The 21993-nt window shown below is 38.6% G+C and overlaps 1 protein-coding gene across 1 annotated transcript; it reads right to left on the minus strand.

Moving 5' to 3' along the window:
* Nucleotides 1-7938: 7938 nt before the first annotated feature.
* Nucleotides 7939-21232, minus strand: SLC38A2 (solute carrier family 38 member 2). Its single transcript, XM_081309859.1, has 16 exons — nt 20880-21232; nt 19563-19761; nt 19160-19241; nt 18908-19023; nt 16156-16229; nt 15950-16042; nt 15744-15825; nt 14246-14328; nt 13809-13867; nt 13555-13722; nt 13247-13326; nt 13044-13144; nt 12372-12496; nt 12051-12195; nt 11828-11925; nt 7939-10916 (listed from the first exon to the last, which is right to left on the minus strand). Exons 2-16 carry the CDS (start codon nt 19685-19687, stop codon nt 10818-10820), a joined length of 1530 nt encoding a protein of 509 aa, XP_081165985.1. The 5' UTR covers nt 19688-19761; nt 20880-21232; the 3' UTR covers nt 7939-10817.
* Nucleotides 21233-21993: the final 761 nt, after the last annotated feature.

Genomic DNA, 21993 nt, shown 5'->3' on the forward strand with positions numbered 1-21993 from the left:
AGGGTTGCAAAAGACAATAATTTCTGAGCCTCAAATAATAAAAGGTAGCACAGGAAAATGTTCTGATCACAAAGTCTGATTAAGGTAGCAAAGATCAAGTCCAGGTGCAGCCATTGAACACATAGTTAAAACCTGTGTATGAATTAAGATGGGACCTGCTCTGTCTTTTTAATAGGTTGAAATAGCTCTGAGTGAAAAACTAAAGATGTGGTTCTCCCACTCACGTTAGGTCCAAAGCAACTGCAACTGAAAAACGGGTGGGAGGAGAAGGAGAGAAAAGTAATAAAGAAATATGGCAAATTCATGAAGCATGACTAAAAAGAAATGAAAACATATGTCCATATAAAATCCTGTACATAAATGTTTATAAGTGCTATTCAAAATAACCAAGTTGTAGAAACATCTCCAATGTTCATCAACTGATAGATAGAGTGGATGTACTCTAGCTATAGCTATACACTGGAATAGTAACAGTAAAAAAATTAAGTACAGGGCTGGGGATGTGGCTCAAGCAGTAGCGCGCTCTCCTGGCATGAGCGGGGTGCTAGGTTCGATCCTCAGCACCACATAAAAATAAAATAAAGATGTGTCCACCAAAAACTAACTAACTAAATATTTAAAAAATTAAGTACAGACATATGCAACAACATGGATAATCTTTGAAAACATTACACTAAGTGAAAGAAGCCAGTCAGGTCACATATTGTGTGACTCATTCATGCGAAATATCCAAAATAGGAAAATCTATGGAGACAGAAAGTAGACTGGTGGTTACCTAGGCCTGGGGGATTGATGTGGTGGGTGGGGGAAGGTAGAGACAAATGGAGTGACCGCTAATGAGTATAAGGAGGGTTTGTTTTCGGGGTGACTAAAATGTTCTGTATCCAGTGGTGAATACACTAAAGCTCACTGAATTGTACACTTTGTATGAACTGTATGGTATATGAATTATACCTCAATTCATATACCACACAATTATGGTATATGAGTTATACCTATAAACAAAGAAATACTCATGGAAAAGAAGTGTGGTTGTGGCTATTGAAACTGACTCAGATGAGAAGTTGCTGAATTTTTGAGAGAGTTAAACTACTTAAGGGTCCACTAGTCTAGAAAAAGTGAAACTGCTCAGAATTTAAAGCAACTCTTGACCCCAACCTTCTATGAACAGAGAAGTGGACTAAGAAATCTTCCTAAACCTCGAGGAATACATATTTAAGAATCCCCACTTCTGATGAAGCTAAGACAGGATATCAGAAAAAGAAGAGTCTTACAGAAGCCTTGCTCAAGAGCTATGGAAATAAACGGATTGAGGAGTCCCCACTGGAAAGAGGGGCAGAATTGGAGCTTAATTAAGGAATTCGCCCCATCTCAGTGTAGGAAGCACTCCTGAAGTTGGCTCAGCAGAGTTTTAGAATTATTAGAGAGCGGGCTGGGGATGTGGCTCAAGCGGTAGCGCACTCGCCTGGCATGCGTGCGGCCCGGGTTCGATCCTCAGCACCACATACCAACAAAGATGTTGTGTCCGCCGAGAACTAAAAAATAAATATTAAAAAAAAAGAATTATTAGAGAGCTTCCAAATGGTAGTGCTTAAGTCATTTGTCCTGCGCCTGATCCGGCATTTTGTAGTGTGATAAGGGCTGATAACTTGTCTTTTCAATTCTGAGGACTGACATGATTACTTTTGTTCTGTGGAAAAATTGGTCCGATTACAGTTTGGGCAATGAGTTGTAGGGGGCCAGAGCTAGAGTTCAGGGTAGAGCTCAGAAATGCCAGTGACCTAAAACTATCCGAGAACTGTAAGTGAAGGGCCACAGAAAGGTTCCTGTCACTCGGAGACATAGCACAGATGCCAGAAATGAGACTGAAAGCTCAAACAAAGGTCAAAGATAGAGTCCACGGCCAGATTGAGCAGGAAGGCTTGGGGCAGATGTGGGCATGGGGAGTGGATTCCAAGACTGGGTCCTTGGAGGTCTGCAGAACTTTTAGTATCATAGAGGAAACCTTAAAGCAATGAGATGTGTCTCCTTATTACAAGGGGAAAGACTAGGAGGAGCTGACTTTTGGGGTCCTGAGATTTTTTTCTAATGCACCTTTATGTGCATAAGTCTCCTGTATCTATTCAGTACCTAGATACAATCTTCTAATTGAATTACATTGAGATTTTGAGAAATCAAATTCAACAATTATTCAGCATCCCATCTGAGCCTGTCAATTTGAAAGAGCCCTTAGGATTCAGAAATCAGTAATTGGGGTTGGATTAGAAACCACCTGCCTTCCTCATTTTGGGGACAGGCGAAGCTGATGAGCTCAGGGTGCTGTGGGATTCTGTGGGAAACTCATCACACCTAGCAAACTAGAGAAGGGGGGGCTAGAAGAAACCAATGCTTATTGATATATATTAAATCAAACTCTAGGAAATTTCACATTTTCAGGTGAAAAAAATGATTGATAGGAAGTTATCATTGTGCTATGGTTCTACCTATGTAAAAGCTCCTTTTTTAAAATGAACTTTGGAAGTACATCATTGGTGTAATCAGTCTGGTCACAGTACACTCATTTTTGGTCAAAGTGGGTCCTCTTCTGTTTTTCTATCAACTCTCCTGTCTTTGCCCTTGAACACCGGAAAACTAGAACATTGACAGCCACTTCCATCTGCTTCTGCACCCTTCCCCACACTCCCCTTTCCAAACTAACCATGATCTTGAATGTTGCATGTGTCAGTCCCTTGCTTCTTTCTTTAATTGTGTTGGGAAATATATTAGTATGCTAATAAAGTCATTGTTTCATTTTAGTTGTTTTGAACTTTAAAAAGGATATAATACTAAATACATGTGACATTCTAGGACTTGTTTATTCAAACTTTTAATTACAAAAATGAACTGCAGTTTATTTTCAGTGCCGCATAGTATTCAGTTCTGTGATACACACAGTGACAGGTCCTTGGGTTACTTCATTTAATATCCAAAACAACCCTACATATGGGGTTTTTATACTTATCCTTACTTTCAAAGGAATGAATAGCATAGGATCAGGATCAGGGCTTGAGTCTCAGCTGGGCTGAGTCACTCAACCTTCTAAAGTTGAGGCTCAACTAATAAGCTTCAGTGTCTTCTTCAGTAAAAAGGGATTAAGAAGTACACACAATGGGCTGGGGATGTGGCTCAAGTGGTAGCGCGCTCGCCTGGCATGCGTGCGGCCCGGGTTCGATCCTCAGCACCACATACCAACAAAGATGTTGTGTCCGCCGAGAACTAAAAAATAAATATTAAAAATTCTCTCTCTCTCTCTCTCTCTCTCTCCCTCCTCTCACTCTATCTTTAAAAAAAAAAAAAAAAAAAAAAAAAGAAGTACACACAATCCAGGGATTGTAGTGATTGTTCTTTGTGCAGAACCTGGCACATATTAAACACTGCATCATGTGAGTTATGCTAGATTTTATTACATAGAGAGCAAACTGAGGCTTGGGCAGGTTCAGAATTTGCTGGATATCACATAGCTAATAATGGCAAACCAGAACTTGAACCCATCTTTGCAGGGCTACAAGGTCACACTCCCACACACCAGGAGAGCTTTCCAGAAACAGTGCAACATATTGAAAACCAGTGTGGAGCAATTACTGACCCTGTTAGTTATTAACTCTTCTTTCACAAACATTGTAGTAAAATCTGTGATAATTTGTTGGCAATCATGGTCTTTTAAGTGAATTGTTTGCATGAGGTTTTGTTTTGTTTTGTTCTAGAACAAAAAGTGCTTTTTTAAAAATATAATTCACTGGTCTCTCTCCCACAAGCAAGAAAGAATGTTCTCCCGCCTGCTTCATTGCCTTCAATATGGGCAGTACATACTAAACATTTCTTTTTGGAGCAGTTTGTGAGAGAAGAATGTTTCCAAATTTATGAGACTCTCATGCATTTTGAGAAGAGATTTTCATATTCCACATATTTCCTTCTTTGGATCTTTCTATTTAGAGATCAGTTTAAAAATACAATTCCTCTATCTGGAGCAGAAGGGTTGTGAACCATGAATTCCACATCTCTTTTGAGAATTCAGTCACTTTGAAGGAAATACAAAGAAAATGAAAGGAAATTTAAAAAAAAAGAAATACAGTTTATTTTGGGCTTGGAATATAATACAATTCCCTGCTAAGCTGTAATGAGTTGGAGACACTGGAATAAAATTTATCACTTAGTAAACTTAAGGCACATTTCTCCTTGAGAAAAATAACTGCTTGTTGAAATTGTATCCTTAAAATAGGCATCCTTAGTATGTTTTGTTCCTTTTCGTGCCTATTGATCAGATATCTCACTTTAAAAAATTATATTGGTGTGTGATTTTGCTACATTTTTGGTAAGAAGGTGTGATAACATTGAAAGTTTAATTTATATATTTAGAACTGAAATAATTCCCAAACTCCTGAGAAAAATGAATGAGTCAAAAGATTATGATTCATAATCACATCTGCAGAACCAGGTCTAACCAGAGGTCAATACCCATTTTTTCTTTATTTTTCTCCCTCTCTTACCTTTCTTCCTTTCTTTCCCTTTCTCTTTCCCTCTCTCCCTCCCTCCCTTCCTTCTTTTGGGAGATGGGATCTTCTGATGTTGCCCAGGCAGGTCTCAAACTCCTAAATTAAAGCAATTCTCTACCTCAGCCTCCCAGAGTAGATGGGACTACACGCACACACCACTGGACTCATCAACAAATTGGGAGGGGGGTGTCTCTTCCACCATATTTTAAAAAACCATGATTTCCTTCAGCCAAAGGCAATGCTCACCAGTGGCACCATGTTGACTAGGGACCTTGTCAGATTATGTGACATCTGAGTCTATATTTCATTCTGATTTCTTCACCTGCTCTGCCACAGATACCTGTAAGAACCTGAGTACCTACTCAACAGTATATTCTTAGTCAGGGAGACCTGGCTTCTATGTGAACCTCATGTTAACATTGTGGTTATTGGGTTGGGTTCAGAGGATAATTGGGTTCAGACAGGAGGTTAAGACCATTCTCAGAAAATAGGAACATAATAGCATCCAGCTAGTAGAATTGTCATTGTGGGAGTTCATTCTCTTTAGAGACATGTTTTTCAAGTCACATTTGGTAGGGCCCTAGGTTAAAGCAGCACCTATGGGCCATTATGGAAGGAGGTTGAGAGGATGAGCTCTCAGTCTTTAGACCTCACCCATGACCCTATTTCAACTGCTTCTATCTAAATTATAGAGTGGGTTCTATCTACTTCAGATATGTTCATTATAATCAGATGACAAAATTGAATTTACCAGAATTCCTTTCAATGTAAGTATTGTAAGTGGTTAGAAAAGATACTTAGAGAAGTCACTTAAAAAGGGTAGGTATAGGAGTCAGATCTTCAAGGGCAGAATGGAAATAAAAACACATGGACAGTAAAGCATCATCTCAGGAAGGTAAATCCTGATGACAACTTCAAAGCTTTTGTTTTTCTGAGAATAGGCAAGTTTGAAGATAAACTTGGGCTACTTATGAGAATAGACTGTGTGTGGTATGGGAGAAAGTGCAGGTAGAAATTGCAGGTCACTGCATGGCTGGGGGAACATGTCAAATGGGACTTTATGAATAGTGCATGCAATGTAAAACCCACCTTTGCTGTCTTACCCTCCCAACCCCCAGACATTGTTGAGTAAAGTTTATTTCATAAGGCTTTGAGGATTTCACTGAGAAAAAAAAATCCTTCCTGGAAAAGAAGAGAATGAATATTGTAAACTGATGTTATAGAGGGGGGGGGAGAGAGAGAGAGAGAGAGAGAGAGAGAGAGAGAGAGAGAGAGAGAGAGAACGAAAATACATATTTCATTTACTGATGAAGGAATCCCAAGACTCAATGATGGTGACATCAACTGCTAAGACTTTTTATAGGAAATAACACAGAACAAAAGCACAGGAAAAAGATATTAACAGTGGAAGCCAAAGGTGTCCAGCCCAAGATTCGAATATCTTCTTTGCCTGAGACCACATAGGAAAGCTTTTTCTGGTAGTGAACTACAGAGACGTGGGTGAAACCTCTGTCCGAAAGAAGACCAAATGAGTCTTAGAGGCCAAGACTTTATTTATAGAGTGGGGGTGGGAAACTGATCACAGAGGCTTATCCTGCTATGCAAATATTCTAGGCCACCAAAAGTCAGGACCCCAACAATAAAACCAGGTGCACATTAATCTTGGTGTTTGTGTAAAGCAACCTGACAAACTGGTATGGCATGGTCCATTGCTCCTGGTGAATACAACAACATCATCAGTCACTAACATAAAGAACATTCTGATGGCCATGTTCCTAGGAATTGGCCAAGGGTTAACGATCAGACTTATGGTGTTAACTCTTTCCTCACAAATGTGGGGGACATTCAGATTATGAGACTGATGCGCTGCCTACTGCGATTTGGCTAGGATTTGAAAACAAGGGTTTCACTGCCACAAAATCATTTGGGTGGTTGAGATTAAAGATGGCTTATGCCACCCGGAGGCAGACATAGGTGAGGCAAGAAAGACTTTCCTGTTTAGGTCTCTTGCAGAAGGTGAGTAAACCATTAAATCACATGCTGTTTTTATATCACAAGTACTTAGTAAATTCTTGTTTAAAAGTGTGAGTCTCTTTTCACCTGTTCTGTAGAAAATAAAAGAGAATGTATTCATTTAGTAATTATACGGAAGAGATCAGGGTGAATACTTGACTCATTACTGACCAATTGGTTTATCTGGAGAAACTGAACTGAAGAAATTGAAAGCTCAGAATTGAATTGCACAGCTCTACAATAAAGCTGCACACAGCTTTGATATTTGAGGTCTCTAGGGCGAATAGTTTTCAACTTTTGGGAGCCCATTCATCTTTCAATTTTCTGAGGCATTCCAATCTCTATTTTAAGTTCTCTCCATCTGCCATATTTACTTAAGCTAATTTTCATTGGTTTTATTTTGTTATCAGAAGTTTAAGCCAACTCTCCAGGTAGGAATATTTACAAATCAAGACGAACAGCTTTGGTTCTCTATTTAGACATGTTCCTCAAATATTCCTCAGGCTTCAAGGAAACCTGATGGGAATAGCTGGTTTCCTGGCTAGGGAAATTTTCATTTGGAGTAGGTCTACCTATCAGATATATTTCTATTTTTGGATTAATAAATTGGCATTCTGGTTTATTTTTGGTATTATTTTAAAATATTATCTTAAAATTAGCATAATTTGAAGTGAGTGGATTCTGTTAGGCACGCGTGCCCAACGTGGTGGGTGCTTGAATACCTGAAAACTCCACAAGTCCTTTTCTCTTCTATTCAGATTTGTTGCAAATTCTGCTGCCCTTACTAATCACAGCCCCTTCTCCTTTGCCATCATTACTAAATTAGTTTCTTGGAGATTTGTCTTCAGATCCATTCCCAAGCACACTTGCTTTCCTTTATTTCCTTTTAGTATTTCATTTTATAAGCCTCAACCTTTTAAGGCCATCAATAGGCCACCCTTTGCAATTCTGTGCTGTTACTTAATACTATCAGCGTGTCAATCAATGCTTCCTTTCATGACCAATTCACCAAACTAATATTTCCAGGCCTCAGTGGTCCTTAATTGTACCTGTATTAGGGGCTTCCTGAAACTGAATACAAACTGGGTCCTGGGCTTTACTCCAGCCATACCTATACATTCAGAACATATAGGCACATATGGGAAACAATTACTTTTATGGTTTCTGATGCATTTTTGGCCTACTTATTCCATCAGCAGGGTGAAGTCTGGGTGCTTTTGATTCCTTTTAGCATCTTCCCAGCTTGTCTTTTCATTCTTTTAGTTTGTAAACTTTGGAATTTAAATTCATTTTTCTGTTCATTATAACCACTAACACATAATGACACTCACCAACTGCTAAGTGTTTACAAAATGCTGCTAATCCCATTACTTCAAAGGAAAAACACTACCACTCAGGATTAAGCATGTATTTATTTTAGTTCAGTTAAAACATACATTGTTTCATTGAAACGGTGTAGCACTCCTTGCCAACAAACCACACTGGAACTGTTGGCCTCTAACAGTACAATGGGGATATTTACACTAATATACAATGTCAATGCACCCAGGTTCTCAAAGGTGTTTCATTATACTAGATCACATTTGATTTCATTACACTATCACATTTTGATAACTACTGCATTTTGAAAATTTAGGCTTTATTTAAAATTTAAATAAAGATCTGAACTTGCACCAAGTTTTCATGAAAAAAATTTGATGTCCAACCAGTTTATTGCAAATACAGTTTAAACAAGTATTTTAAATGTTTAGTATTTGTACACAACTTGAGTCTTTCTTTTATATTGAATTCTCTGTACAGGTACTTTGGGGACTTATACATAATGTAAATTCATCAAAATGCAGTTAAGAAACTTACAGGAATATATACATGTGAACCCAAGACCCAATACTGACATATTATATACAACCTATTTACAAATACATATGGACAGACAATGTATGTACATAGATTATCATAAATATTGAAAAATAGGTTAGCTTTAATGGATTAATGCTGTTCTATAAATAACATTGCAGTTATAACTGAAACATCCACGGAAGACAGTAATGCAAAATGAGGTGACAAGACAGTGGTTTTAATACTGAAGACTGCTCATTAATGGGAATTCACTGTTTAGGAACCTCAAGGCAGACAAGATAGCTTCAAGAAAACCATGCAATGGAATTTATCCTAGGAATTGATTTTGAACCTTAACCAATGAGGATTAGGGGGGAACCTCTCCAACACTGATTTGCTGTGAGAAGAGGATTCTTTTCTTCCATTCTTTCCGGGATGCCAAGGTACTTTCTTCTACACAGAAGGTGGTGAACGTAGAAAGCAACTCTGTACTTAGAACTCAAGCAGAAGTGCCAATTCTTGGTCTCAAATACAGGTGAGGTTCTGAATTCAAATGGAGTGCCCAAAGCCAATTAAATGAAAGCAGTGCTGTGCAATTTGTCTTCTCATTGCCTTTCTATTTCTAGACGGTCCCTAATTATTTTATCTTTGTAGAAAACAAAAATGGACTTCACCCAACGTAGCACTACAAGACGTCTTCCAGTTCCGTGAGGGTCTTTAATCACAGACACATTGCCTGTAAATTAGTCACATATAATACAAGAACATGTAACAAAAACCATGTCTGCCACATTTCTGGCTCTTGTGTAAAACTCAAAAAATGTTTAGTTCAAAAGAAAACTTTAGAGCCAGATAACCAATTGATGATTCCATTATTTGCTTCCCTCAACCACTTAATGGAATTATGTATATTAGATTTTAGATATTATGCCTGATGAGCAAAGTACCACATTATTTAATAATATATTCACCATACACCGTATCGTACAATAAATGTGCTCTTAAAGCCAAGTTACAAAATAATGTTTTCATCTCTAACTGGAATTGAAATGGAAGGGTGAACATGCAGTTGGACCAAAACAACTACGTACAATTAGGTTGCACTGTTTTTCCTAGCTAATCATGTTTTGGATGTAAACAAGTAATTTTACATTATATAAGATTGAGATGACAATCCAGTGCAAACAAATTTTTAAAAAGCTTACTGCATGAGAAACCCAGTGGCCTATATGAAGAGAACTTATATCATATCAAATATCGGTGTAACCTATGGATTAGACCTCTACTACAAGACAAAACATGAATACAACTAAGCCATACAAAGTCAAGTAAATCATACTTCCAGTAGATGAGCATTTTGAAAAGTTGTACTCTCTGGATAGAATAGTTCTGGCCTATTGCCATCAAGTGCCCATTTTTCACTGCTGGAAGCAATGTCAAAAAAGGGCTGGCCCAAAAAGAGACCCAGAGCTGTCAATACAACTCTGGAGACAGATGCAACTGAATAAACCCTGTTTTACCCAATTGCACTATTTGGTACCTCAAAATTAGCTATTTTATTTCCCATAGAAATATCTACATTATCTTCCATTCTAATAGGCTGAAGACTTAAAAATTTAAGTCTGAATGAACCACATTATTTGGGAGAGAAGAAAAATGATGAACAGGGTTCATCTGATTTGGTGTAGCAAAAATCAATCAATCATCCTATATGTAAGGTGAAGTTTGAATGGAAAAAACAATGCTTCCTAATTCATGGTACAATTTTTCATAACATCATTTACTCTTAAAAATTATTTTGGGTAAAAAAGTATTTGGCTTATAATGCCTACAAAAAAGGCAAATCATTTCATAATACTAATATTAATTTTTAAATACCAATGAAATTATTTTACGGAATTCATTGACAACTGTTTCTGGATAAAGTTAAAAAAAAAAAGCAATTCCTTAAAAGTAAAATAGTGCTTCTGAGGTCTTTAAGTATTTTTGGTACAAAAAATAATAGTGTTTTCTCAATGGTTGTTTTCAACACTTTGCTGTAAATAATTGTTTCTCACATCGAATGGTTCCATTAGGCACATTCAAGTAAAATCATAAAATATCCAAGTTAAACAATGACACAGCCAAACATGTGGCTTGATAAAAGTTAAGAGTTCGTCCATTCTCTGGAATGGAATAAAATTGTCACTTCCCTTAACCCGAGACTCGTGGTTTTGTTGTTAATATCCATTCCTAACATACAGATAAGTTTCTTTAAAATAGAAAAAGAAAAAAGTAAAGAAAAAAAGTTCACTTATTCTGCATTCAGAAGAACCAGCGAGGAATCTGCACTTAAAAAGGAAGTGAAACTGAAAACATCAGGTGAAATTTCACAGTAGTTGAGTTGACTCAACACTGGCTTCAGATGGACTATTCGAGTTTAAGTGGTATCAATTAATGGCCACCTCCAGGAGCATTGTGTACCCAATCCAAAACAATCAAGACCATGCTTCCGATCATCACCACTATGCCACTGATCAGGAAAAACAGAGCCTGCAATGAGCAGAGAAAACTAATCAGCAAGCAACACATATGCTAAACATTCCTTACCTTTAATTTAGGTTCATGCTTACTAAAGTTACATCTGTATAATGTTCTATACTAGTTTTGCTTTGTTTATATAAACTATTTTCTGTGATCAAGGGGTTATTTTTAGTATAAAATGACTATACTTATAAAGCTTCCTGAATTATACTTTTTCATTTTTTTGTCTCAAACAAAAAGGACATTTTACTGCTGAATAAAATACTTCATATAGATGCAGCCTAAGTCAAAGACAGAAATCTTTCAGAGATGAGTTAAGTCTACTCAATCTCACTATTGTCACTATCCAATTTTGAATAAAACAAGCTGTCAGTTGTTGGTGCATAAACAATTACAGACCAGAATGGTAATGGAAAATATTGAGAAGCAATTTTTTTCCCTAAACAGACCAGGATTCTAGCTCCAGAACTACAATACCTGTCATGCTCTTGGTAGTCAGTTATCACTACATCTCAAGTATACAATGGTCAACACTTTGGCCCTACTGAGCTTTGCTTTAAGGACGGTTAGTTTCATTCAACTAAACACCTCGGCCTTTTCTCTTTATATACTCAATGTCCCTTTAAGCACCTATCACACAACAATCACTGGCGAATGGGTGCTAAAAATTGGGTGTCTTTACGCTATTCTTTATTCCTATCTCTAAAATGTCTAATAACTCTTCTAATCAAATTGAGTATCTGTGAGATGGCAAATTATCTTTTTACTCCCCTCCCCAAACTTCTGTCAAGTTGTATTATTTACTGAAATGCTTACTAGAAATAACTATGATGGCTGAGAAAGTAAAGTTAAAATCAACTGGGGGAATCTCTGATGTTAAAAAAAGTTGTTAGTTTTTACAGCTATCATCTTTCACTCACCCCAATCTTTTGTACAGACTTCATAGATTCTTTCTTCACCAACTTGATATAGAAGGCAGATGGAAGAATAAAAATCAACATAGCAGCTGCAGACGCACCTGTAAAAGAATATTTACCATTTCTTGAGAATTCAATGAGTCATATTTTTTAAGTCTTAACATCCCTACAGGGATGTTAAATTCAAATTCCATTTGAATCAACTTTGATACTTTAAAATACTTACCAATAAAACCAAAGATATCCCTAATAGTTGGGACAAAGATAACAAGCAAATTGGTAAATGCCAAGATAGACACTGTAATAAGGCTATGACGCCACCAACTGAAATCTTTTGTTGCACATAACAAGTGTGTTACAGAACTCCGGATCTGAAAAAAAAAAAAAAAAAAAAAATATATATATATATATATATATACTATTTTAAAATCCAGCTTTAATTAATGCAAAAATAAAAAATCCCAAGTAATAGTGAATATATCGGAACATCTTACAAATGTTCCTGTCTAAAAATACATGCCTACTCAAAAGGCAATTGATTACTTACTGGGAAGATAACTACTGGTACAGTCAGGGTGACAGCCACCAGCACAGCCAAACGAACAATGAGAAGAAGAATATCAGTTCCCATAACAGTAGAATAGGTATGAAGCAATTCTGACTCCACATGTTCTGTGGGGAAAGATCAAAAAAGCTTTTAGTGTGCTGTTTTCTCTGAAGATCAAGTAGAAAACCTAACTTATGGTGAAATCTGTACTAAAATTATTAGCTACTCACAAAACGAATAAGAGGCTAATAAGATTAATTTGGAATTATGACTAATGCAATTAAAATAACATTGAAGGAGAGTTTTTCTAAATACCAAGTAGAGATTTAGCCACATGACCTGCATTAAAAACAACAGGAGCTAAATAGCTAAATCCCATGGTTTGGCTTAGTTTGTCTGTTATACAGTTTAAAGGTGACGGGAGAAGAAGCAGACAGCAGGTAAGAATATCATAAAAACCTGCCATAAAAATGAATAATGTTGTTCAAACCTGGATTCTAAAAATTACTGTAATACACTATAGGAAATTCTAAACTCTAAATTCAACTTTCATCTCAACTATGAAAGATTACAAACCAGTCTGAACTTTTTAAGTGATAAAACTACACACAGAAAAGTATCACCTTAGTACAATAAATTAAGTCTTTTCCCCTCAAGTTAGGCATTATTTACCATAAAATGTCAGGTATCCAAAGAGGGCAGCAAGCAGATACATAAGAAACATAGCAAAAAATGAAATCTTGGACACATTCATCATTCTTCTCCGGCTGCGGCTATATAAATTTAAAAGAAAATGCAAACATGTATTTTAGCAACAGTTACAAACCATTGTTTAATATTTTCACAGTAAATTTATATAAAAGCAAAGGACTCACCCTTTCAGCTCTTCATAGATGGGAAGAACAGCAGGATGACAGACAAATGAAAATGTCAGAATTGGCACAGCATATACAGTCTGAAAAAGATGTAAAAGCTTATTTAATATCCTGATGTGAGACTGCCTATCCAGTGTGGACAATATCCTAACTTCTAAATCTCCCCATTATTTAGCACCACACGATTATTTCATTTCTTAATCTATTAAGATATAAACCCATATTTTCTTCACAACTCAGTAGCTAATTGAATGCTTTCTAAGAAGGACTAATTTCCCACCCTTCCTTTACTTTAGGAATTAAGTTACCTGTGAGTTGAAGATAAAATAATGTGGTCTGCAAGAGTCAACTTCAGTCATGTTAAACATCAAATTAGGTATGAAAGTTGTTGGCTCTGTTAGGGTGCTGTTTACTGTTTCATTAATTATCAAAGCAGCTTCCATAGGACAAGGAATCTGAAATTTCTTGCAAATCACCTGAAAATATATTATTTTGCCTTTGTTAAGCTGAACAATGAGACAGAGGTTATAACCAATATTCTCTGAAGAAAAACCATACCTACCACAATCAGAAAGAACATCATACACAATAAGGAAAGGCCACTGGTATATCCCAAATATCCTGTAAGAGATAAGAAAAAAACCTAGTTTAATAAAATAGGGCTCTGCAGGGCAAATGTAAGTCAATTCTTATGGGAAGACTTGAGACACTAAAAAGTGTAGTAGATAACAGTATTAAATTTCTAATTCTAATATACTAAGACACATACTTGTTATAATAAAAATCATTAAACAATTATTGTGCATTACTGCTTATAAGGGACAAGACATCAGTTATGTAAATGAAATATTCTGACTCTTTGGGAGCCATCCTACTAAGATTTTAAATAACTATAGGTCATGCATGCTACAATTAATATAGGGGTTCAGGGCCTTTCAGCTTTCATAAATTCTAGCAAAGAAAACCATTTCAACTTTCTTTAGAAACAGATTTGCTCACCTAAATTTCTTAGCAGTGACAAAGGAAGAATGAGCACCAATGACACCAGCAGAACCAAATAGTCACCATTCAGATACCACAATCTGAATTAAAGAAAAGAGAAGCAAGGTCAAAACCAGCTACAGAATGTACAAATCTTGTCAGAGGACTCTACAGAAATACCTTAAAAATAAACACAGGAAAAGAAAAGTTTTGGAAAAAGTATCCCTTATTAAACACAGGAATAACTTTTTAACTTTGTATGCTAGATGAATATTCACTCAGGTTAGAAATAGGGTATAAAACAGTCTAACTTTTGTCCCTCTATTTGCTCTAGGAAGGCTGCCAGTTGATTCATAACATAAAATGCTTCTTGAAGGCTTGATACTAACATAGGGAACAAAGCTGCTTTGTGAAGCCAGTAAGCTAATCTTTAAGCACTTTTAGAAAAATTGTACACCAACTTTGTTATAGCTTTAGCCTGTAATTTCTAATGCTGGAAACAAGTACATTTTACAACAAGCTGTATTTTTTTTTTAAAGACATTTGTTAGCAAATACACTTATTCAACATTTCAACAAGTTTTTATACTTAGATTAAAATGCACAGGCAAAACCAAAAGCCAAGCCAAAACCTAAAACAAGAGGGGGTGGGGGAGGCCCAAATCTAATTCTCCAAACCAGTACTTGTTCCAGATTATCAATGTGTTGTTAACACCTTAACCCACCTTGACTCCCAAAGTAGTCAAAAGATCCTTTCTGAACTTACAGGACACAAAAAAGTTTTACGTATATCCCCTAAGACTTCTACAATTATGTTTTTTCCTTTTTAGTTAATTAAGAACTATACCTTTCTTTAAATCGCTATTTTCAAACTCTTAACTGCTTATAAATTCCATTCTTCTCACTTTGGCAACAAGGACCCCACAGACAACTAATATTTAAAGATCAGTTTATCACATTACATTTCTAAAGCCACACCAAAGATAACCGTACCTCTCTATTTTGAGGTAATATGCTGCCTGTAAGTTGGGAAGTAAATGAGCCTTTCTGTGTTTACTTCAGGTAAAAACCTGCTAGTTCACTGGGATGAATAACTTTGTAAGAAGAAAAAGGTCCCTACTATGTGGTCATATATTTTTTGATATCCTGCTTTAAACAGTAAGGTTTAAGACTGACTTTTAATGTAATTCAAAGCTGGGGTCCATATTATATAATGATAACTTCTCAAATGTGAATATAAAGAGAAACTTCTAGAAAACCTGTTTTTACACACAAATTAGATATAGGTATCCAGAATTACAAAACTAGCTACTATCTTTGGCCTTTCATTTTCAAAAGTTCAAATCAGTTTATAGGGGGCTTCTTGATCAGTTTCATCAGGAGCATTTTATGGCCAATTTACTAATAATCATTTTATATCCAACTTGGGTCAAATGTATCTAACCATTTTAGAATGTAATTGTTTAGCCATTTTAGACTATAATTGTTTCTTAGGAGTAACCTTACTTAGCACCTACCCAGTTGTATCTTCAATGTTCATTAATGCCTGGATCACCAAAGGTAACTCATATTTCACTATGAAGAGGTAGCTTGACATAGCTGGAGGAAAACAAAATTATACCATTACAAGTGCAAAATGTGGCATGTGACACGAAAACTCATGTGTCATCACTGTGCTACACAATGAGCAAAACGTCTATCCATATCACCTTTTAAAACTTACCTCCAATGTTCTGCATTGTAATTGACCCAGAGGCTGCAAGCTTTCCAACCAGTCCAAATGCCTTCTGTCCCAACTGTTCATATAACAAAGACCCTACAATTTGAATAAAACAGGATGGATCATGAGCAAGCCCCTTTTAAAAAGAAAATCATGATAGGTATAAATTATTTTAGGGGGAAAAAAAAAATCAAGGGATGTTTCCTTACCTCCTTCATTGGCAGTCTTCAAAAGGAGATGAACAGAATATAGGGAAAATATTGACACAAATGTCAAAAGAATTCTGTTGAAAGAAGGAGAAGGTACAAGGTTAGAAACAAGCAGGACTATCTTAAAGATAATGCTTTTCGGTTTTTTAAATATGGAGCATATCTTGTTTGTGCCAATATGTTCCCAAGAATTGGCGTCCCCTTTTCTGCTAACCGGAATGTCAATTTCACCTCTTGACAGACAATAAAAATTCATAACAAGATGTTTCAGATGCTAGTTCCATAGTAACTATGGTTAAGAGCAAGGATGTACACCCTGTACCAATTGCAGCAGGAGATGCTGGAAAAACTTCCCAGTGGAGCATTCTGATTTTGGCACTATAAAAATTAGATGTCTGCCACGTCTGTGTCTTAATGGTTCCCTTTTTCTATAAAATGTCAGTAAAATTTGTCATTAAGCCCCACCCATGAGTTTTTTTTGTGTGTGTGTGTGAAATCCAATTGAGACAGGTTCAGGAAAGGTCTTGAGACCACATGGACTGTGTAGATAAGGAGAGGAATGGGAAAGGGGAAATGAAACTAACATTTTAAGTGTTAGGCACTACAAACTTTACTAACAACTGGGCACGAATCAGAGAACTAATGACCATGAAGATACAATAAACTGTACCTCAAGGTGAGGAATACAAGCTATGCCTATGCTAGAACAAACAGGCCATCAAGTTTGACAGTCTAAACTATCCTTTCCCTTAAACTTTTCACTTTGATGAGGGGGAAAAAAAATAGAATACAAGTTTTCTCTCATCCCAGCTACACTTTCCTTTCACCCAAACCAGATAGGATTTTTATTTTTAAGAAACAAATGAACAACAATAACAACAACAAAAATCAAGGAAACTCATAGAAAACCCTGCAAAGACAATGGTCATGTGAATTTTGTTCTGTATGGGAAAACTGCACACAGTATGATGTAGATGTAAGTGCTGGCAAAGAAATTGATGTCTAGGAATTAAATGTAGGAAATGGCAATTCTAACACCAGAAATTTAAGGTGACACTACTAGCTTCACTTTTAACTGGAGAAAAGATGTTGGTTTAGTTAAAAACAAAACAAAGTAACATTGAAAGATAAAAGGACTTCATCTCCTTAGAGGTCACATTCAACTTCAAGACTGATTCCAGTTAAAAAGGTCAGCTATAGAGTTAAGTGAACCATCTTGTGGCTTTTGGCCCACTTACCTCTATACCACTGAATATGATGGAAATACTGGCAAGTAAAAACTCAAGCAATCTTGATATAATTTAGCCACTTATTATAAAGGTTAATCAAACATGTAAACTTCTATTGAAATAGGAGCAATCCAAAAGTGCAAGGGTAACATCAGACTTTTCCTTTCACTTCGGAAAGAGTTGCCATTTTATCTCATTTAATTTTTTTGCACTATAACCAACGTCAGTAGCATTTTAAAATTGCTTCCAGTTTAATACTAAGAGCTAGGAAGGGTTTCAGATATTTAACTATTCAAGTTTCCCACTAAAAACTTTGAAATTATAGGATCCCGTCTATGTAAATTCCTGGTCCTTCACCTTAGCAGGAGATCTTTAATGTCTCGTTCTAATAAAGCATGTCCTATGAATCCTAGCTTCCAGTTCCCAAAACCAGTTTAACCACACTATGGAGTTTCACAAAGCAGAGCTTTGCAAAAGTCTGCTTTTCTTTTCACGAACATTCCATCATCCTGGGGAAAATAAGAACTTGAGTATAAGGTACCAGTTAGTTAACTAAAACATATTTGTCACAAAGGAATAGTTGCATGTTATGTATGTATGTATGGTTACCTCACCTAATACAATGAAAATATTAAGTAGTGGGATCCTCCATAGCAACTGCTTTAGCTAGGAGTCCACAGATACTTAATGGTTATGAACCAAACATTGAAAAATACATGCTCAAACTTACATGTGCGTTAGTCAGGTATTTTCCTGGAAATACAGTCCATATTTTTCTACCATATTTCCAGGGTAAAGATGCCTAAATAATGGTCTTCTCTATAAAGTTTTCTGTACCTCCAAAATTCTATCCAGGGATTTATGGTGAAAAGCATAAGACTGACCAATTCTAACTGGGTAATTAGGGAGGAAAACTATTTAAAAACAGGTATATGTATTCATTTTTGCCACAGCATGCAATGGTAAAGATCTGGAAAAACAAACATTGAAAAAAGGAGAAAAAAACCCCTCCACACATATGAATCGCTTTTCAGCAACCAGAAGATTATGACTCACTTATCCTAAAACAAACATGCTGCAGGCCAGGTAAATATCACCACACCTTACATATTTAGAATTTTCTTTTTCCTTATGCATTTAAGGGGCCAAGTCCTTGGGGAGACCTTGTCCATTTTTCAAGCTGATACGGAGACACATATTTTTGACTTCTCCTTTTACCAGAACAGAAATTGCAGCCACTCTGGATTTATCAATTCTTTTTTATTATCCAGTATATGCTAAGCTTTATGCTAAATTTGTCAGTTTGAGAGGGGTGCCCTATTTTTTTTCTACCTAAAAGGCTTTCTTGGTTTTGTGCAATATGTAGAATAATAAAGATTTTATGATTTTACATACTTTTAACTTGAAAGAACTAATTTTTAAGTCAATTATTTAAACTGTAAATTTGATTTCTGGAGCCAAAACATGTCTTATTATCGTATTAACTGCCCTGTATGGCAGATTCACTACTTACACATACTTACATAAAAAGAGCAATTCCAGTATTAGCCATGGCATAAGAAAGCCCAAGGATTCCACTGCCCACAATCGCATTGCTCAGATTAAATACTGACATTCCAAAGGAAGTAGTACCTGGATGCTACATAAAGGGAAAACGATAACCAAACATATAACAATAATTAAATGGAGAAAACCAGGTTTGGGCAAGTTAGATTTGAAATCTAAAACTATTCTTTTACTCCATTAAGCCACAGATAAATTATTTTTTAACTTACAAAGTCTGTTTCATACTTCTTCTTCCCCAGATTTGATTCAAGTAAAAAGTTCTGGTTTTCAGGATCTACATCTGCGTAATGACTGCAAAAAAAAAAAAAAAAAAAAAAATGCATACATAAATGTAAGACATATACATTATACACCAGTCTGCTTTAATATAAAGTAGTTCCCCTCCTTTTGCCAGAACGCCTTAATACATAAACATTAATAGGGAGACGAACACAAGATAGGACTTTCACAGGATACTATCATTGCAATAAGGCAACTGGGTAACTCATATGAGTTTCTGCACTCTCCAAATGCTACAGTAAATTAAAGCAACAAAAGCAGAGTCCGAGGTAACTCCCAGACCTGTGTTTTTGTTTTTGGTTTTTTTTTTTTAAAGTGCACAACTTCTCCCACCTTTTCAGAGCTGCTTGCTTGGTGGGATAGGAGTAGTTGAAATCGCTGTTGGAACTGTAGCTGCTGCTGTCTTCATCCGGGGAAATATTGAACCTTCCCATTTCGGCTTTCTTCATGGTGAGCATCAGGAGGAATCGGGTGCGCAGAGCAGCTCTGGGTTCCTTTTGTCCTTGGCGGTGCACCGGCCCCGCAAGGCTGCCTGAGAAGGTAAAGGCGGCGCGTCAACACCGCAGCGCCCGCCCGCCACCCGATCACGTGACGCCGCCGGGCGGTGCAGCGCGGCTGATTCATCCCAGTCCAGGCGAGTGGAAAAGTACCAGCCGAGCGCGAGGGGCGGGGGCGCGCCGAGGGGCGGAAAAGTACAGACGGCGGAGCCGCCGAGAACAAAGATGATCCCACTACAGCACTGCACCCGCAGAGGCCCCTTCGCTAGCAGATTTTAGTATTTCACCTTCTCCACTGTCACGAGTCTAAGCCGGGGCGAGGGTGGCGAGGGGGTCTGTTTGCTTTCCTCCAGCCGCCCCAGTTTGCACAGGCATACGAGACACTCATTCCGCCCAGGCACTGCCTAACGTGCTGCCAACCCTGGCGCACGGCTCCTTTTTCAGCATGTGGAACAACAATACCACGTAATCCGTCCCTTACAGACCCGAGACCCCCCCAGAGGGTAATGTTTCTGTGGCAGCTAGCAAGCTTCCCAAAGGCAGCGTTCAGGGCTGACACTGATTCTCCTCTCACAAAAAGGGGCGAAGGCCCAGCCCCGGACGCGCGGAGGGTTTGTTTACACGCGCACACCGTGCCCTCAAGCACACCCGTTCACAGGCATTCGGCCCGCCGGCGCTTCGCCCGGCCCTGCCCCTCCTATGCCCGGAAAGGAACTGATGCAATATCGATCCTCGATTGTCAAACGTTCCCGGTCCTTCTTCCCCAACCTTGGCTCCTGATATAATAAAAGCCCGAGCCTACTTCCGCCAGCCCTGGATTCTTGGACCCCTGGACTTAATTATTTTTACGACTGCAAATCAGTCACCAGACTTGCCGCAGCGGAGCCGCGGGCCCGGAGGGCTCCCATCCCCCTAACGGGAAGATGCGGCTCCGCGACCGGCGGGCACGCGGCCCTGGCCTTTCGACCCTTCCTTGACTGCCCTGAGGTTAGCGACTCACGGGCGGCAGACCCAGCTTAGTGAAGAAGCCCGCTCTAGCCCAGAGGGAACTGCCCCCGCGCCGCCTTCCCGCCGCGGCCCCTCCCGGGCGCCCCTCCCCCACCCCGCTCGGGGCCCCGCGCCCTTTAGCACAGACGCTCCCCGCGCGCTTTACCTCGGTGGTCTCCGCTCCTGGGTCCGCAAACCTCACGCAAGCGTCTTCGGCGGGTTTGTCTCAGTCAAACAAGAATCGTAAAAAAATAAAAGAAAACCAGGAAATAAAAAAAATACCCCCAAATCCGATAACAGGCAGGAAAAAAGAATTTTAATTTAAAAAGGAAATGGCAAATTGCCGCCCCAATCCTCCGGCGTCCGCCGTGTCAAGGGAAAGGCGCGAGTGTGCGGGATCGCGTGGTCGGTTGCGGACGTCGGTGCGGCCAAAGGCGCTCGGGGCGGCGGCGTGGCAAGGCTCTAGAGCAACCCTGCGAGCCGCGGGTTATAGCGGAACCCGTGGACACGTCAGTGGGCGGGGCGCAGCCGCTGGGGTGCCTGCCTTTGTATATCAACACCACCTGGGCTCCGCCCCCGGCCCGCCCAGCTCCGAGACTCCACCCTCGCCCCCCGTGCCTGCGCGCTTCCCCCAGCGGCCGCCAGGAGCCCGCGGCGCCCCAGACCCTAGTGCAAAAAGCGACTCTTAGCTTCCTGGACAGTCAGGAAAGGTCCCCCGCGTGCTTCTCTGCGCTTGTTCTTTTCAGCCCTAATCCCGGGTCTTTGAGGAGCCTTCTCTTTCAAATTCCCTACGGTCGCAGTCACCACCAGTCTTAGCTTTTGGGGAAACACATCCGGCCCACCAAACCCTTTCTTGCCAGTGAATTTTGAGACTTATTTTGGGATTTTCGCTCACAAATTTCGCTCGCAAACTTGGTCCAACACAGCAAGGTTGCCTTCATGGTGGGTTTCTGTTCTCGTTCTTTCTTTTCCACCTAGATCAGGTTTCACTTTTACAAACTATCCTGGTTAGGTCGGTTGGCAGCATCGTTTTGGGATATACCTTTTGTACGGACATGGAAAATCCTGCAAGGGAAAAGTTACATTTTGACCAGCAAGCCAGAGGGGCCTCCTCTGTTGGGGGGCCTCAGCTCATCTGAGGACGTTTAGGAATCCCCAGTTTTCCCTTGGCTGAACATTTCATTATTTCACCACCCCATCCGCAATTTGAGAGCTCTTCTCTCCCTCCTCCCCTTTACAAAGGCGCTGCCTGTGTTGGAATGCTGGTCTGAGAAGCTTTC

Source organism: Spermophilus citellus, assembly GCF_964194105.1.
Source record: "Spermophilus citellus genome assembly, chromosome: 10".
Lineage (NCBI taxonomy): Eukaryota > Metazoa > Chordata > Mammalia > Rodentia > Sciuridae > Spermophilus > Spermophilus citellus.